General features: G+C 44.5%; 1 protein-coding gene across 1 annotated transcript in view; it reads left to right on the forward strand.

Annotated features, from left to right (window-relative positions):
• MYO5C (myosin VC) overlaps window positions 1-19,827 on the forward strand; it is a 717,152-nt gene that overhangs the window by 533,353 nt on the left and 163,972 nt on the right. The window contains exons 35-36 of the mRNA XM_069222459.1: window positions 15,252-15,406; window positions 19,533-19,622. Coding sequence (XP_069078560.1) covers window positions 15,252-15,406; window positions 19,533-19,622 — 245 coding nt within the window. The remainder of the gene's footprint in view (window positions 1-15,251; window positions 15,407-19,532; window positions 19,623-19,827) is intronic.

Here is a 19,827-nt window from a genome sequence, read left to right on the forward strand (position 1 = left end):
TCCAAACGGACACGTTTTTCATCCATGGATACCCCTTCACTATTTATTTTTAACAGGGAGGAAAGCATATGCACTGTGAGTGATGGCATATTCTTTGAACTGCAATGTGTACTAGACATTGGTGTGCACCAATGCACATATATCACTCTTGTTGAGGAAATCTTGCTGATGCTATTCTTCTCCCACTCTTTAACATAAAACATATTTTAATGTCTGTGATAGAGACTTCTAATTGCAAATTCCTTACCTCATGATTTCCCCAGGTGTCAGTTTGGATCCAGAGATCTTTCTCCTAATCCATTGTCGGCATCATGCTCACCGGATATGACATCACGGGTCCTATATAGGTGCCACCCCGGTGCACTGACATAAATGTTTACCTTCTGCGCCAGCCTACATGTAGATCCGAAGAAGAGCTACCCCAACAGTCACTTTTTGACTCGACTTTTTTACTTTTGTCAAAGCTTTTTTGACTATCTGGTGAGTCGAGATGTCATCACAGAAGACCGGATTCAAGCCTTGTACTTCTGTCACCGGATGAGGTTCTTAATGGATCTGCATCTCGTGTGCCTATGGTGTTAGGAGCGAAACCATAACCCAAAGTCATGCTCCGAGTGTCAGCCCATGAACCCGAAAGCGTTGAGGGATTGGTCCCTAAAGCTGCTTGCAGCCCAGCGCTCGGCTCCACATCGCTCCCGGTCTCGGTCGAGAGGAAGGCCCCGAGACTGCTTGCAGAATCCGCACTCTTCGTCATCCCACTCCAGGTACTCAAGACCTTCAGGTAAGCACAAGAAGTCGAGAAGCGTTCTACAACTTCACCCCGTTGGTCGAATGATGTGATGCGGGAAAGGAGCATCATCGCTATAGGCCTCCTTTCTCAGAACCTACTCCTGGGTCGGCTCCACGTCGTCCAGAGTTTCCGGGAGCCACTCCTGCCCAATTGCATGAATTCTACGAGGCCGTGCACCTCAATTATGGGCAGTCCGACCCTGCCGGAGTGCCTTCGGGCCCCACTGGGTCGGCAGGGGCTTCCTCAAGTTCTGCACTGACGGCTTCAGCCTTGGCTCCAGAGGGCACCAAGGGATCCATTCCCCGGATCCTAACCGGCATCAGTTGTGCCACTGCAACCCTCCCCAGTGACGTTTCAGACATCAGCGCTCCAGACGCCACCCCTGCCAGCAGTTGGCGTTGATCCTATACTCATTCTTGACTCTAATACAGATCAGACCGGCGTTGCTTGACGCTGATTCCGACTTTGACGGGGACCTTGCTCCCTAGGACAGATCCAGACCCTTATTCTTATGGGTATGGGTATGGTGAGAGTATGTAGGGGTTGCTGGACCCTTTAGAATACTAACTTGATGAAGCCAGTGGTCTAGATACTTCTCCTGATGCTCGCATGCTTTCTCCCCCTACCGTGGCTTCCGTGGCCACAGAGGAAGGAGCATCTTATTCAGTGATGGTGAGGAGAGCGGCCGAGGTCCTGGGCCTCGAGCTGCCTTTGGTGGCCATCAGGACTAGCCTCCTAACTGAGGTGCTTCAGCCTGGGGCTTACTCTTCAGAACCCCTTTTGCCCTTTAATGAAGCCCTCACTGATGTCCTGCTTGGAACTTGGTCCAAACCCAGCACAGAGGCTCCTGTTAATAGGACAATCGCCCCCTGCCATAGACCAGCGCCTAATGACTCAGTGTTCCTGACGCAACATCCCACCCCTGAGATCTTGGTTATCCAGGCCTCTACATCCCCAGGCGCATTCCCTTCCGCAACTCTGGATAGGAAATCCAAAAGACTCGATCAGCTTGGGAAGAATATATTTCTTCCTCCAGTCTGGCATTGCGGTCTGTGAACACCGCATGCCTTTGGGCCATTACTTGCATATTATATGGGATTGCAGGTGCTGCCACAGGTCCCAGAGGAGGCCCGAGCCATTCTCTTTCAAGCTGTTGCTGACGGGAGAAATGCAGCGAAGTTCACAATATGGTGTGGCCTGGATACGACTGACTCACTAGGTAGATCAGTTGCATAGACAGTGGCTTTGAGATGTCACTCTTGGTTGAGGACGTTAGACTTTTCGGGGGATATCCAAGCTGTGCTTATGGACGTGACCTTCGATGACACCCCTCTCTTCAGAGACAAAGAAGACTCAGCACTCGAGCACTTTAACGGTCCTTGGGCCTTGCATCTGCCCATCGCCCCCCACAGTTAGCTTTTCGCCACTTTCATGGCTACGGAAGGGGTGCCCAACCACTTCCCTTTCCCTCCAGCCACTGTGGCGCACCGGCTGCCAAGTCTCTGTGTGGCTGAGCACGTGGGATCCAACGTCCTCATGGATCAGAGGGCCAGCATTCTGCCAAGTCCACCACCATTCCCGCTGCAGCCTCCAAACCTTGCATGTCTGGTGCTTCCTCATCAGGGACCAATTGGAGGCAGGATTCACCATCACCTGCCCTGCTGGTAATCCGTCACGTCAGACAGCTGGGTTTTGCAAATAGCCCAAAGGAACTATTCCCTCCCCTTTGAGACTACCCCTCCATCCATGACACCATCCTAAAATCGGATGACGAACGATTACCTGACATTTATCCGAGAGGAAGTTACAGCTGTCTTGGCCAAGGGTACCACAGAAAGGGTCCCTGTGCAGGAGGTGGTTTTGGTTGCTATTCTTGCTACTTTCTTGTACCCAAAAAGGACAAGGGCCTACGTCTTATTCTAGACCCCTGGTCCGTCAACACTTCCTCAAGAAGGAGAAGTTCAAAATGCTCACTCTGGCTCAGGTCCTACCTGCCCTGGACCCATGAGACTGGATGGTAGCTTTGTATTTGCAGGATGCATATTTCCATATTCCCGTCCTGCCTGCCAACAGATGTTACTTGCGTTTCACGGTAGGCCATGAGCCTTTTAAGTTTACCGTGCTCCCCTTTGGCCTTACCATCGTCCCTCGGGTGTTCGCCAAAGTGATGGCAGTGGTTGCAACTCATTTGCGCAGGTCAGGGGTTTCAGTCTTCCCCTACCTCGATGACTGACTGTTGAAGGCGGGCTCGGCCCAGGCTGTCATCTCCTACCTCCAGACTACAGAGGACTTCCTGCATTTGTTAGAGTTCACTATAAACGTGCTGAAGTCACACTGGACCCCCTCTCAGATGCTTCCTTTTATCGGAGCTGTTCTGGACACAGTGCAGTTTTGGGCCTATTCTCCTAAACAGCGATTCCAGGATATTCAGGCTATGAGACCGATGTTTCAGCCTCAATCCTGGATTTCGGTGAGAATGACTCAGAGGCTGCTGGGCCTCCTGGTCTCCTGTATCCTGCTGGTGACACATGCCAGTTGGCATATGCAGGCTCTGCAGTGGGACCTGAATTCCAGTGGGCGCAGCATCAGGGGAATCTCTCCGACATGGTCCAGATCTCAGAAGGAATTGTGCAAGATCAATCTTTTGGAGCTCAGGGCGATCAGGCTAGCATTGAAAACATTCCTTTCCTCTCTCAAAGGGAAAGTGGTGCAGGTGTTCACGGACAACAACACTGCCATGTGGTACTGCAACAAGCAGGGCGAGGTGGGATCGTGGACCCTTTGTCAGGAGGCTGTGCACCTCTGGACATGGCTGGAACATCAGGGCATATCCCCGGTGGTTCACCATCTGGCAGGTTCTCTGAACGCTAGAGGGGACAAACTCAGCCATCGATGCCTGGTCATCATGAATGGCATCTCCTTCCAGAGGTGGCACAAGGTCTCATTCAGCAGTGGGGAGAGCCTTGGTTATATCTGTTTGCCTCCTAAGAGAAAAGCACAATGTCAGCTGTGCTAGCGCACCTGGTCCTTAATAAATAAACTTCTAAGGGGATGCGTATAAGTTGATGAACCTTTTGATTCTCATGGAGTATCCCAGCTATGGTGTAACCAATGTTCATGAATAATAAATACACAAATCAATAACCATTAAGCAAAACATTAATCAGCAGTTAATAACATCACACCATGACATTCAGGCATGAATAACCACAACTAAATATATGTTTTATCAATTTTATTTCCCTATTAGTTACAATACTAAATCATGGGGTTAATTCAAACTTTATTCAAAGCAAATCCATATCATTCATTAGAAGGTGCCAAACACATAATCTACTCAAAGGCAGTAGCATAGGTCAATAGTTAAATCAGGAATGAATAAGTCAACATGAATAGTGAAGTTCAGCAAATCAGTTCGTCAATCAATTGTCTCTGTTTTTGTCAATGTCATAAGGTAGGAACCTCACCTAACCCAGATTAGCATCTGCATGTGGGACTTCATGCGAAAACAGTTTTAGAACATAAATTTAGAAAAAACATCTAGCTTTATTCAGACAGCGCAGTTGGTAGCCGGAAAGGCACAAAAGGTAATTCAGTCATATTGTCATAGCTACCTATCCACGGTATGGATCAGCAACAAAGTCAGTCTTCGTCTTCAGGTCACCAATCGATCAGCATCTAATCAGGCTCTCAAGAGCATGAGCCCAATGACACAATCTCAAATCTCTTTGATTTTGTAGTCCCTCTCCGGACATCTGCACCTAACATCTGAACTCTCCCCTTCTGTCACGTCATTATATTAAAGTCACCCAGACTATCCCCCAATTCCTAATTGGTCAAATAATCACTGGTTATGACTCTGTCCAATTAACTTAATTTTCCACATTTATGAAGTCTAATATTGCACAGTTCTCAGGATGACAATTGGTTCACTGTACGATGTCATCATCGTCAGGCTCGTCAGGCATCGAAAATGTTGCATCTTCTTCTCCAGTCAGTATCTCCATTGTTCAAATCCTGGGAAAGCACATCCAGTATGCTTTACACTGATTTGGATACAAACTTTTATTCCGTCATCTCCTTCCTGTTCATGGTTCACACATAGGATTTTTGCTGAGCAGATTTTATTAAATAATAAGTGGTTCATGGTCAGTCCAGCACATTAGCTTTTTCTACATTGCGCATTAATATTCAACTTCTGCACAAGGCCTGGCAAACTAGGCCACAACTTTGGCTAAGTTAGCTCTACAATATAATGCAAAACATACATTATATATCTCAATATGACATAGTACTACATTATTCAATATGTTTTTCTATATTTCATACAGGTTATTCATTTTATTAGTGCATTTGTGAATCTTGATGATCGCTCTCCGAGGGCACATTTTCAAACGTGCCCATTATTTTTCTATATTAATTACTCAGGCTACTTAAACATTAATTAATAATTTCTAATTAGTATGTCTGCGTTATCAGCTGTTTTTTCGCATTGGAGTTTCCAAGACAGCACTGTTCTGCTTTCCTAAATATCTCCTATCGGAGCTTACAGAACCTCTCTGAAATGCATTTCTGAGTTCAAAGAAGACCTTTATTGTTGTTAGTTCTCCCCCACCCACAAGTTCCTGAGAGACAAAATTAGTAGATTTCAAGCACACGTTTAAAAGAGTAGTCGCAGCAATGAAAGCAAAATATATCACAGTACTTCCCAGTTGCAATGTACACAGCAAATATATATGATTATAGCATAATATAATGGCAAAGCAAAGCATAAAAGTCAAAATTCATCACCGTATAAGCTTCATCTTTCTGGGGTCTGCAAGTTGATGACTCCGGTCAACTGCGAGAAAGAGATTATCTACCCAAACGGGAGACTGGCAACTGACGTCTAGCTCAAGCCTGAAGTCAAGCAGATTCGAATCCAACTCACTGTAGCCCAGAGTCATCCTTAAAAGCAAACTCAGTGTGAGACTTGAACGACCTTGGAGAATGGCCAATTCTCTTGAGCCATTCCGGTCTCAGACTGGATTGCGAGGTAAACACAAAATCTACGTGCTCTTATCAGCTAAGGTCTGGTGTGAAGAAAACAGCTTGGTCCATCTTGTGGAAAAACGCAGCTTGGAAGAATACAGACATCTCTGCAATGTCTAACTCCACATTAAAGCCAATAGGCAGCTAAACTAAATATCAAATGTAATGTCTAATATCATGTCAAAGCAAATAGGCAGCTAAACTGAATACAGAATGTAATGTCTAATGCCATGTCAAAGCCAATAGGCGGCTAAACTGAATACAGAATGTAATGGCTAACTCCATGTTAAAGCCAATAGGCAGCTAAACTGAACAAAACATATAGGGGGTCATTCCAACTCCGCCGCCCGCCAGAGTTCCCCCGACAGAACACCGCTCCGCGGTCTGAAGACCGCTGCGGTGATTCTGTGTTTCCCGCTGGGCTGGCGGGCGACCGCCAGAAGGCCGCCCGCCAGCCCAGCGGGAAACCCCTTCCCACGAGGAAGCCGGCTCCGAATGGAGCCGGCGGAGTGGGAAGGTGCGACGGGTGCAGTTGCACCCGTCGCGAATTTCAGTGTCTGCTAGGCAGACACTGAAATTCTTTGTGGGGCCCTCTTACGGGGGCCCCTGCAGTGCCCATGCCATTGGCATGGGCACTGCAGGGGCCCCCAGGGGCCCCACGACACCCCATACCGCCATCCTGTTCCTGGCGGGCGAACCGCCAGGAACAGGATGGCGGTATGGGGTGTCGGAATCCCCATGGCGGCGCAGCAAGCTGCGCCGCCATGGAGGATTCCTGAGGGCAGCGGAAAACCGGCGGGAGACCGCCGGTTTTCCCTTTCTGACCGCGGCCAAACCGCCGCGGTCAGAATGCCCTTGAGAGCACCGCCAGCCTGTTGGCGGTGCTCTCGTGGTCGTTGACCCTGACGGTCAATGACCGCCAGGGTCAGAATGACCCCCATAATGTGCTACTGATGAACATTGAGCAACTAATATGCGCAGTGGTGAAACGCAAAGTCATTGGTCAAACACAATTAATAGCATCACATTCCACCCTATGACCAATTAATTTTGTTTCACATACCTCTTATTTCAAACAAAAACAAAAAAACAAAAACATCAACACAAAAAGAAACATTGTAAGCAAATCAGATTTGAATGATAAAAGCAATCACTGTAAAGCAATGGAAGTGGATTAACATATTGATCTCATAACCTTTCACATCAGATACATCTACACAGAAAAGTGTCTCTAAAATAGCAATTTGATGTAGCATGAGTTCTACTCATGTAAAGGTGCACGGTCCACCTGAAAGGTTCGCTGGAAGGTAAGGGAAAGTCAGAGTTCCACACGAAAAAACACAAACAGTTAACTGTTAAGGTTGCTTAGTTCCAGTGGAAGAATGCAATCAAACAAGTTGAGCTTGAACTGAAGGCGCCAGTTGCGCAAAATGGATCCATGGTGCTTGTACTTTACTCAGTCAGGTTCAGGTTGGGGGTTCGGTCCCTTCCCCGACCCCACACGCACACACCCGAAGGGAGACCACACAGCACACTCAGGGACAGTGGCGAAACGTGGTAGGATCTGCAAAAGAAAAAAGTATGACTTTTCTTGCAAATAACATTTGTCATCTGAAATGTGCCCTTCCTCTTCCTTTCCCTGTTTTATAATCAGCAGGATGTTTTTGGGGCCCTTTGTTATGATTTCTGCAGGTTCTGGAGGGTCATTTGGGGCTTCAACCCACACCTCAGCACTGAGGTTTTTATCTGCTGCACCACAGCTTCCCTTTTCTTGCACTGTCAGAAGGGCTGGGGCAGACTCATTCTTTACCAAACCTCCATTCACTGCACTTTTGACAAGTTGGGCCATTCTGTCTCCAATTTGTATGAATGAATCAGATTCTTTTCCAGTTATCAGCATAATTTTGATTTCTCCTTGGTAATCTGCAGCAATCACTCCCCCTAAAACCTGATCAATTTGCCATATCTGTCCTGGTAACTTTCCTCTCTCCAACTGCTCTGTGACTGATTGTGGGGCAGATCTCTCTTGTGCGTGCTGCACAGTTTTTATCAAATCTAGGGGAATGTGCATCTCTCTCATCTCTGCCCACCTGTAAGTGGCTTTTTCTCTCAGCTGTTCACATTTCTGGTGCACCCACTTAGCCATCCCCACTAAGTCAGAATTCTGGGTGGACACTTCAGACTCTGAATTGTTCTCTTTAACATCTGCAAGGGAATTGAACCAGTTATGTACAAGCCATGTGGAAAACCAAACTGCTAAACCATTGGCAGTGAACCACGAATCAGTGTAAAAATGACACATCTCAAACAGCTCTTGCTTTAAAGTCTGACACACATTGTACAACGCTGTTCCTTCTCCTGTGCTAGAAAACAACATTTCAGTTAATGAATCATTAGTCAAACACACACGCTTTTTTATCCTCAGGGGACACGAATTCAAATGGTGCACTCAATTTCACTGGTGACTCTTTTACCTGTGGTACTCCCTGCACCCTCTCCACATCCTGAAAAGGGGCTTGTGGCACCTGTTCATGTAGGGCTGCAGTGACTCTAGCCCTGTCTTGCATGTACCAGATCCAGTGTATGATCCTAGCTAGTGGCACTCTTTTCTTCACCTGTCCCTGATTTACATGTAAATCAGAGTTTCCGTCTTGCACTGCGCAGAAACCTAAAGTCTGAATTATTTAATTTGCCAAATCACAAGCGCGCAGCTGCTTATATTTTTTCCTAGTGACTTTATACCAAAGTGTCAAGATTTCACTCAGATGAGGGCTATACTGTTTCCAAAAATCAAACAAGCTAATGAAACTCGGTGTCTCTTGCTTAGTGCAAACAGTAAGAAACTCTAAAATCTTTCGTTTTACTTGTGCATTTTCCGACGGTACCTCGTAAATCACATTCTGAGCTCTGTTCTCCGTGTTATCAGTTAAGCAATTCACTTCGACTGCCAAAAAACCGGGCTCACACGGAGGCACAGACTGGCTCACAGCTGTCTTAACCCCCTCATTACTGGAATGGGAAAAGACAGATTCTTCTAAAACAGCAGTTTTATAACTTTCAGCATTATCTTGCATTAATGTGTTCTGGCTAATTTGCTCACGTAAATTCTTATTTTCATGTTCTATTTGCCTACATCTCTCCTGCATTTTTCTGTAAGCAGATAAAAGTATCCAAACCCTTCTGTCAAAAACAAAAGAAACATCATTGCTTTCAAAAGGCACATTTTCTAAATATGCTTTATCACAGAAAGAAAACATGTTTCTCACCATCAGGCAGTTTAACTTCACATGCATTTTCAAACATGGTCTGCGGTGCTTCTGTAATTCTCTAAACAACAAAAAACAATTACACTTTTAAATTGTGCACGTAGAAATCTCCAATTTGACTCTCAAAACTGACTACTACGGCATAATGTTCTGCTTTCCTACATATCTCCTATCGGAGCTTACAGAACCTCTCTGAAATGCACTTCTGAGTTCAAAGAAGACCTTTATTGTTGTTAATTCTCCCCCACCCACAAGTTCCTGAGAGACGCTCAAGCACACGTTTAAAAGAGTAGTCGCAGCAATGAAATCAAAATATATCACAGTACTTCTCAGTTGCAATGTACACAGCAAATATATATGATTATAGCATTATATAATGGGAAAGCAAAGCATAAAAGTCAAAATTCATCACCGTATGAGCAAGTAGGGCCTATATTCAGCTTTATCTTTCTGGGGTCTGCAAGTTGATGACTCTGGTCAACTGCGAGAAAGAGATTATCTACCCAAACGGGAGACTGGCAACTGACATCTAGCTCCAGCCTGAAGTCAAGCAGATTCGAATCCAACTCACTGTAGCCCAGAGTCATCCTTAAAAGCAAACTCAGTGTGAGACTTGAACGACCTTGGAGAATGGCCAGTTCTCTTGAGCCATTCCGGTCTCAGACTGGATTGCGAGGTAAACACAAAATCTACGTGCTCTTATCAGCTAAGGTCTGGTGTGAAGAAAACAGCTTGGTCCATCTTGTGGAAAAACACAGCTTGGAAGAATACAGACATCTCTGCAATGTCTCAACTGCAATGTCTAACTCCACGTTAAAGCCAATAGGCAGCTAACCTAAATATCAAATGTAATGTCTAATATCATGTCAAAGCCAATAAGCAGCTAAACTGAATACAGAATGTAATGTCTAATGCCATGTCAAAGCCAATAGGCGGCTAAACTGAATACAGAATGTAATGGCTAACTCCATGTTAAAGCCAATAAGCAGCTAAACTGAACAAAACATATAGGGCCTCATTACAACCTCGGCGGTCTTACTAAAAGACCGCCGAGGCTGCGGGAGCCAGAATACCGCCGTTGCCGGCGGTATTCCTGGCTCCCTATTATGACTTTTCCGCTGGGCCAGCGGAAAAGTCACATCAACATTGCTGCCGGCTCGTAATAGAGCTGGCGGCAATGCTGACGTGCAGCGGGTGCAGTAGCGCCCGTTGCGCATTTCACTGCCCGAAATTCGGGCAGTGAAATGCACGACGGGCTATGCCTGGGGGCCCCTGCACTGCCCATGCCAAGCGCATGGGCAGTGCAGGGGCCACCAGGGGCACCCCAAGTCCCCTTACCGCCAGCCTTTCCATGGCGGTGTTTACCGCCACGGACAGGCTGGCGGTTAGGGACTCATAATCCCCAGGGCAGCGGTGCTTGCACCCCTGCCCTGGGGATTATGACCGCCTGGCGGTATGTTGGAGGGGCCGGCGGTATGGCCGTGGCTATTGCGCCACGGTCATAATAGCTGGCCGAACACCGCCAGCCTGTTGGCGGTGTTACCGCCAGCTTACCGCCGGCCGCCAGGGTCGTAAAGACCCCCATAATGTGCTACTGATGAACATTGAGGAACTAATATGCGCAGTGGTGAAACACAAAGTCATTGGTCAAACACAATTAATAGCATCACAAGCACTCGCTTGTGTCACTTTTCATCTTGGGTGGAATTCAGGCCTCCTTTCCTCCAGTACCACTTCTGCCCAGAGTTCTCAAAAAGATTAAGAACAACCCTAGTAATTCTTGTGGCTATGGACTGGATACAAAGAGTCTGGCATCCCAAGCTCTTGAGCATGGCCATCGATCCTCCGATCAGACTGCCCCTTCAAGAGGATCTTCTGTCGCAGCAGGGAATGGTTCTCCAGTTTCCGCCTTCTTTCCGTAGAAATTGAGCGGCAGCTGTTGACAGCTTTTGACCTTCCTCCCGAAGTCTATAAATTTATCTTGGCATCCAGGCATCCTTTCACCACAACGATAAGCACCTGTCGTTGGTACCAATTTGTGGCATGATGCACAGACAAGTCTGTTAACTACCTCTCAGCCCTTCTAGCAGAGGTCCTCTTGTCTGTTCTTTCTCTAGCCCAGCAGGGCGCTGCTTTGGGCACCCTCAAAGGTTACTTGTCTGCTATCTCTGCTTTCCTGACATTACCTGACCAACCCTGCTTGTTTAAATCTCCTATTGTTGGTAGATTCTTGAAGGGTCTTACCCAAATGTTTCCACCTTCACTGTTCATAGTGCCCCAATGGGATTTGAACCTGGTTCTTATTTTTCCGATGTGTGGTCCTTTCAAGCCACTTCATAACTTTCCACTTAGGCTTCTTACTCTAAAAACAGCCTTCCTTGTAACCAACACTTCTGCCCAAGGGTGAGTGAGATGCAGGCCTTTTTCATTCAAGCCACCCTTCATTTCCATCCATCCTGACAAGGTGGTTCTTCGTACCAGGGTTTTTGTTTTTTTAACCAAAAGTGGACATGTCTTTTCATGTATGCCAATCCATCGCTTTGCCTAATTTGTACACGCCCCCACATCCTTCTAAGGAAGAGGAGAGACTCCACCGCCTGGACCCAAAACATCAGTGGTGTTCTACCTTGACTGTACCAAAGAGTTCCGGGTGGATGATTAACTCTTTGTGGGTTGTGGGTTATGTAGGTGTGAAGTAAGGTCAGGCAGTGCAGAAGAGGACCGTCTCCAGATGGGTCGTTGTCTGCAAAAAAATGTGCTACGCATTGGCTAAGAAGCAACCCCAGAGGGTTTGCATGCTCACTCTGCCAGTCTACCAGAGCAACAGCTGCAACGACTGCGTTAGCACCCGGAGTTCCAGTTCTGGACATCTGTGAGGCAGCAACGTGGGCATCCCTGCACACGTTTACCAAACACTACTGCCTAGACAGTCACGTCTGAAGGGACAGGTATTTTGCCTGTTTGGTCCTGCAGGACTTCTTAGTATGATCTTGGTTTGCAGACCCACCTCCAGTTATGGTTTTGCTTGGGTATCTATTCTACGGTGAGGAATCTGCAATTAGAAGTCTCTATCAGATGAACAAGTTACTTACCTTTCGTAACACATTATCTGATAGAGACATGTTCTAGTTGCAGATTCATTACTGACCCACCCTACCTCTGCTCTGCGAACTGATTTCTAGGGACATGGACTTCCCTTTCAGGGCCCTAGTTCTGATGCACCAGGGTCAGTGTTCTTCATGGCTCAGCACTTCTGGCGTGGAAAGCTCTGAAAAGAAACTGATGTCAGCGGGCCGGGGGATGCGCCTATGTAGGACCCACCACATCATATCTGGCAAGCACGACACAGACAGCTGACAATAAGTCAGCGACGCCACCTAACGGCATGCAGGGGTACTGCTCAAGCAAAATATCTGGATCCAGACTGTCGCCCAGGGTAAATTCTAAGTAATCTGCAAGTAGAATATGTCTCTACCAGATGATGCGTTACCGAAGGTAAGTTACCTGTTTGTTTGTTCAAAAGCAACAACAATCATAAGGCTGCACCCTCAGAAAAAAGAACCTGTACCTGGCACCGGACAAGTTTATTTGTATATTTTAAGACCAAATGATCTGATGGTGCCTACTGCATGGCAGAGAAGCATATCGGTTTAACAGATGTGCCCCAGAGGTAATAAGAATGAATGGTAGGTCTTGGTCTAACCACTATAAAGGCATTAAAAGAAGTTGTTTATTTAGTGCACTTAAATGTATGTGGGAATTTGTAGAGCGCAGCTCTAGGTTTAGAAAGAGCATAGCCCTTTACCTCGAGCAGGAAAAATTTAGTGTTAAAGGGATGATGGAGTGAGTGATGATTGATAAAATATGAACAGAAACATATTTATTTCTAGCTTCAGGTGGGCTGGGATAATTCTGAATTTAGTTTGAGAAGATGTTCCATCAATTGATGCCTCTCGAGGGACTATAACACATCTTTCCTTCTCATATGGTCACCTTGCTGGCTTTGGAAGTTTTGATTTACCAGAAAAATGCAGTTTGCGGGCTTGGTGCTTAATTTAAAAAGTAGGTCATTCTAAATGTTTACAGTAGCATAACCATTCAGTAAAGACCAGTACTTAGCTAGGTCCCTTTGTTATTATAGTCATTTTTTCAAGAACTGGGTTACAAAATTGCTACAAGGTCCATCCACTGTTTGTTTGTAATTTGTCAAAAATATAGGTACAATGAACAAGGTACATTTTGCTCAATATAGCGGAACGGTAATTGTAAAAAAAACTTGCTTTGCTTCCCTCCTGAAAAATGATTAATCCTTTAATGAGGTGCAAAATACCCCTCTGCTAAGAAACAGTATACCTGCCTCTCGATGCAGGTAGGCTGGGAGGAGTAATCACTGCCCACATTTTGGGGATGGCCGGTCAGAGTCTTTATCACAATTTCTTGGCCTATATCCTTTGGATTACCCTGCAAGTTAGTTACAAACTCAGCAGTTCTGGTAAGAAGAGCCCCTCTGTCAAACTCCACTACAAACCCCATCATTCTAACATGGGTACCAATGAGCAGGTTATCCGTTGATTCAGTTTCCTCTTCTTAGATTTCCCCTATAGGAAGGGGACAAGGATTCAATGGCTCTCCGAGATCAACCACAACAGATGTGACTTGCTGGTTTGTTTCCACCCTGAGCTTTTCAAGCAAAGTTTGAGGATACCACTAAAACGAAATATCTGACGTAATTTATCCCAGGGGGACTATAAAATCCTGCTTTGCCCTAATATAGAATTTCGAGAGAGTAAAATGTAATTAAGCCTACAGTTAAAACCAAGGCGGCAAGTCACCCCATAGCGAAATGGCCCTGACTGATTGTCATGAAGTGGCTTTGAATTTGTGGCACACTAATCAGGACCTTGGAGTACCTGCATTTAGAAGCTTAACTATGTGGGTGACTGTCATTCGGAAATTCTGGCTAAAATCTTTGTTGCAGGCACAGAACATGCAAGATAGAATCTTGCATATACTATTTAAAAGAACGGTATTCTATGCAATCATGATAGGTGCAAAATGTATGGCGAGTGTAAAATAGTAGCGGCTCGTGGGGTGCAGAAGTAGCAGGGTGGTGCGGTGGGAAGATTAAACATTAATTAAATTAAATTAAAAAAGAAAAAACTTACCTTCCCTTGCAGCCGCGCCGCTCCTCTCCTCCGTCGCTGCAGGCAGGCACAGGCTCCTAGCCTGCAGCCAGTCCTGATGCTGGCCAAAGAAGCGTCAGGATTGGCTGGGAGCACCCAGCCAGGGTGCTCCCAGGCCGACTGTGAGCCTGTGCAGGCTCTCTCCAGCCTCGCAACTGTGTTGCTGTGCTTGAGAGACCCTACTGCGCATGTGTGTTTGGCCGGCCCGAGATGGCCAGCCAAACATACATGCGCACTGAGGGGGAGTGCTGTGTACTCCCCCTCGCTGCTCGTCACCCTGTGGCCCACACCTTTACCAGAAAACAATAATAAACTCAGTTGGTAAACGTTTAGCAGCTGCCGCTGCTGACAGGGCAGCAAAGCTCCTCCGCCCTAACGGAGGAGCCACCCCTGGTGTAGATTCGGTAAGTACTTCTTAATCTGACAGATCAACATCTTCAAGTGACTTATGTGAACTTGGTGAGCTGCCGCGTTCTATCTTAACTATTGCCAGCAGCCTTATGAAAGAAAAAAATTAAACAGAAAAGCACCTCTGCTATTTCTCTGCCGATCTTGTTTTCTATAATTTCACCTTACATTTGCATACATTGTATGTGTTTACCTGTTACTCGATAAAACATGAAACAACCACTTTTTAAACATATTACATCTAACCAAAAAGTGTTTGTTTAAACATTCTCCTGTGTGTTTGTAAACTGAGACTGATGTATGCTACACCATGTTGAAACACAGAATGTGTGTTTGTAAAGTGTAATAGTCCGTAGGGGGCAGTGAATGTGCATTAGTGGTGCCATGTTTTTTTTTTTTAAGTCCCAGAAACTATGTTTTGAACAATAAAACACTTAGTCAGTGTTAAGTAAACTCTATTGTATAATGTGTGTGCATAGATTATGGATGTTTTTTTTAAATGTGGATATATTTTTACAGATATTTTGTGGGGCACATTTTAATTTTTAATTAGACTTTTGTTCCTTGGAACAGATTTAAAACCAAGAGGCGTTGTAGTGAACATGATCCCTGGCTTGCCAGCTCACATATTGTTCATGTGTGTGAGATATGCAGATCGTCTGAATGAGGCTGACAGGCTGAAATCCTTAATGAATACAACCATCAATGGCATAAAACAAGTTATTAAGGTATGAATATAATTTATATGCTGTGTTCGTTTCCACATGTGGCCCTTAGAGTGGTTAAAGATGATTCTCTTTTATGCTAACTGATGCATCTTAGTGAGTGCCACCATGATTACTCAGATCTGAAACCGAACTGATGGCAGGTTTGTTTTGTCAGATCCATCCTTTCTCAAAAAAATGTCTTGTAGTCCCTTTGTTTTTTGTTTTCTCCTTTTTAAAATATTTATGTTGCTGTTATGCAACACTTATCACCCACCTCTTTTTTCGTATTCTATTCCTTTCCTCTGCTGACAGAGCCTTCTGTTCATAGTCTACTGTCCATCCTTATCATTTGCTGATTTCCTATCTTGGTCTTCCTTAACGTCCTGCCCTGCCTTGTATTTCCAAGTTTTGATAAATGATATTTAGTAGTACCTAGACTTTCCGTTTCTCCCCTTTCGAAGTCCTGCGCCACATCTCTCCTGATTCCTTTGCTTTTCTGCTGCTATCTATCCACCTTTCCCCTTCTCCTCCCTTCATCTAGGTGTGGATCCATGGAAAATTATATGCCAATTCTTTTTCTAGTTTAATTTGGTTAATTGTCAATTCAATGTTTTTGTCTCGCTGCCCTTTAGACAAATTCGACTCCTGGTATTTTTGTTCAGTGACTCTGACTACCCTTGATAATAAACATCCAATAAAGATATATATTTAATTAAAATTTTTAATGTAAAGTTTACCTGATTATAGGGCACCATGAAAATATTTTTACAAAGTTATGTTTTAAAACAATATATTACAGTAGTTGATTTCTAATAGCTACGTTTAATTAATGCCTTGTCTATATTTGTATTTACTCATTAGACAAATATGCGCAATTTAAGAACAATTCCCACTTGTGTATGCTTACTCAAATATGACCTGTCATACACATCCTGTATACATCTCTATTTTATCCCACCACAGAACAACTAAACCATTTAAACACATCAACTATAGGCATCAGTGGCCAGTTCAATCTGCTTCTAATCCCAGAAATATACAGTCTCTACTTTCTTGATACTTCCTGGGATAAACTGTTTCATATTGCTGCCTCAGCAATGGTAAAGATCTGACCTCAGAGGATTTGTATTGTCAGGAAATGTTAGTGCCCGAACCTCCAGATAGTGTCTGGGGCTCTTACAAATAAGTAACCACACCATTCAATACTGGACCTTGAAAATTAAGCTGGGCCGTGGCAGGATCTCTGATTACTATGCAGTACCACTGTAGTGCTAGGTGTTTGCACATGATTTAACATAGTACAAGATACAAGATTATAGTGCCTAGAAAAAGGCGTCTTCTCGAAAAAGTATCTTAGAACTGGTTGGATAGAAGGGTTTGTAAAACATATATTTGAGATGCATGTCTCTCAAAACAAAGGTCTTTTCTAAAATTTAGTGACGTGCAACTGGAACACACAGCTGCTCTACTGAGCTTAACAGAATGTAATGGCTTTGTGTAGCAGGTTAGAGGATGATCTTTGAAGCGAACAAGAACCTACTTAAAGAAGTTGTCACAAAAGAAAGAGAAACCTTTAAAGTCTGCCAAATTTAAAGCTTTTCTCTATGTCCAACAACATTTTCCTCCATACTTGGTATTCAGTAAGGTTGGAGTTGTCTGATGATCCCCCACAACTAAGGAATATAATTTTTCTCACCAAGTGTGTCAGCACTAATCCATGTTTCTGAAACTTTGTAGGATAGAAAGTAGTATTCTTACCTGCCACAAGGAGCAACGTCCAGAGGTCACTCAACTCCTAGATTATCATTTTGAGGATTCCTTCTGTCTTTCTACAGCTCCCGGCACTGCTACTATAGGGGTCCTGAACCTTACCTCCTATACAGGTGTGGTGGTCTCCTGATCTGCAGTCTCTCTGGCTGCAACACCCTGCTGTCCTCTTGCAGACCACTCCTTGCCTATGCTTCCCAAGCACACAGGCCTTCAGCTACCTTCAGGAGGGTGCCTGTGTGCCCCACATCAGTATTTGGCACCCACTCTTTGGGTACACACAAAAGGAACAAGTAAGAGCGGACAATCGCCCTTAATTCCTTTTTTTTAACTCTACCCTGTACTTGTCTTGAGAAGGAATCTGGAAGTCAGTGCCACTAGTCCTGGAGATAAAGCCCACAGAAATCCAGGAATACAAGTTCAGATTGTGGTCCTCCATGCTTCTGATAGGAGTTCATCACCCATGCTTATCCGATATCTTGATATTGTTGTTATTATTCTTGTCAGCTGTTCTTCATTGTTCATGTGTTTAAAAGTGGAGGTGGAGAGGTCTAGATAACGGGAGTAGCCTACCGCCTCAGTGATACCATATCACCCCTCCGCCCTCAACTAGTACTTCCAGGGATCTGCCTGTCCCCTTTCACATGCTTCTGGGAAGAAGAAAGGGAAGCTACTTCGGGTAAAATTGAAGCACATATTTCCTATGAGCCAAGATTCACCCATCGAGGCTTGATATATTCCCTCCAAGACTTCAAAGAAACCCCCTCCAGTGGTTGAGGTCTGCCTTTCCTCCCTTTGTTGCATTTGGAAAAATCCTGCATAATATTTGACAGGGAAATGCTGCTAACAGTAATGGGAGAAACCTTAAACTATTTAGGAGAGGGATATTATATTCAGAGGATGTTCCCTGCCTGCTGGGAAGCAGAACAATTGGTCAGCGCATTCATCTATTTAAGACTGGATCAGGGATATATGCCAAATTATGAAGCAAACAAAATACCTTATATTTAGTATGACAGACTTTTGAATTCTTTTTTGGGCCAGAAAATAAATACATAAGGACACATTGATAACCTTTCTTCCTGGTGTCAATCGAAATTACATTTTAGGCACAACTTATTGAAAATGCAAACCTGTTTAAGTGGTACAAATTTGAATTTGAGCCAAAAAAAATTGATTTTTATTTTGTATCTCATAACTGAATTATGAAGCTTTGGTAAACTACAGTCAATTTAGTCTGTTTCATGTGCTACAACAGTGGTTCCCAAACTTTTTTGATCCCCGGCTCCTTTGACCTATTGGCCGTGTTGGCCACGGCTCCCCGTTATGTTACTTTTTTTGGCAGGTGGGGGAACGTAATCCCAGCCTGTACCTGTACCTACACTATTTACCGTTTGTCTTCTTTATTCTCTCCTTCACGTTGCTGAAAACCATTTATTGGAAACAATTTTTGTTACAGGGATATTATTAATGGTACTTTGGCGCCCTCCGCTGGTCAGAATAATTAATGCAGGGTGTTTTTTTCCAATACCATGAGGAAAAGCTACCGATTCAAAGCACCTCCGAGTGGTTTCCAGACTGTGTGCGGTGCCCCTGGCTAGTTTTGACGGCGCACCAGGGAGCCGCGGCGCACAGTTTGGGAACCACTGTGCTACAATGTTACATCTGATGATGTCATGCAGAGTCTGACAAACTATCCTCCAGCACCATGAGACCCTCATGGGTGATCTGCTGTGCTTTATAAATCCTGATTGATTGATTGAGTAATACTCCATACTAAGCCTGTACACTGGTGCTCACATATACCCTGTGCAGAGCCTTTTTCAACAGCCCCACAGCATCAGACCTTGTTTTAAAATGTAGCCATTGGAGGCTTCCGCTCAAATAGCATAGACCTCACTTAAAGGGGTTGAGCTTCCAATAGGGGTTCCCATGCCTCTAACTAAAGGGGAGAAGGGCTGGAGGAGAATCAGCACGAGTCATTACGATGTGTAACCTTTCTTTCATCTTCCCCTTTTCGCTGTCTTTTGCTCTTTCTCACTTTGGTTATAACACAGTTTATTACATCCTGCGCAATTGAAATTAATTATTACAAATTGGGAAGCAAGTGGACTGTACATTACTATCCCAAATGCATGCTACAAGCATCCTAAGCAGCATAAATATAGTAATAAGTGGTAAACAAAACATATAAAAATGCATTGAAGTGTTTTTCCAGGTTGCATTGTGCACCGCTAATTTACTAAAAGCAAATGGTGAATTAAGAAAAAGTGTTTCAAAATAACTTTGAGGTGAGCAAAGTATATAATTTTCAGGCAAGCTTACTGGATAGTTTTGTTGGGTTTTGATGTTTTTGCTTATGTTTATTATTTACATTCAGGACAACGCTGAAGACTTCGAAATACTCTCCTTCTGGCTTTCAAATACCTTTCATTTTCTGAACTGTTTGAAGCAGTACAGCGGGGAAGAGGTATGTCCACCACCTATAAATTACTACATGTGAGATGTTAAATACATTTAGTCTTAAAATATGAAGAGGTCGTTTAATATTTTCTCAAACCACTGAGAAATAGTTTACCTTTTAAATGATTTAAATCTTGATCAAGCTGAGTAAAACATGCAGGACCTTAAACAGACCTACACTTGAATTGTTTGGATTAGCTAAGTTTTCAAAT

Source organism: Pleurodeles waltl, chromosome 3_1 (genome assembly GCF_031143425.1).
Source record: "Pleurodeles waltl isolate 20211129_DDA chromosome 3_1, aPleWal1.hap1.20221129, whole genome shotgun sequence".
NCBI lineage: Eukaryota > Metazoa > Chordata > Amphibia > Caudata > Salamandridae > Pleurodeles > Pleurodeles waltl.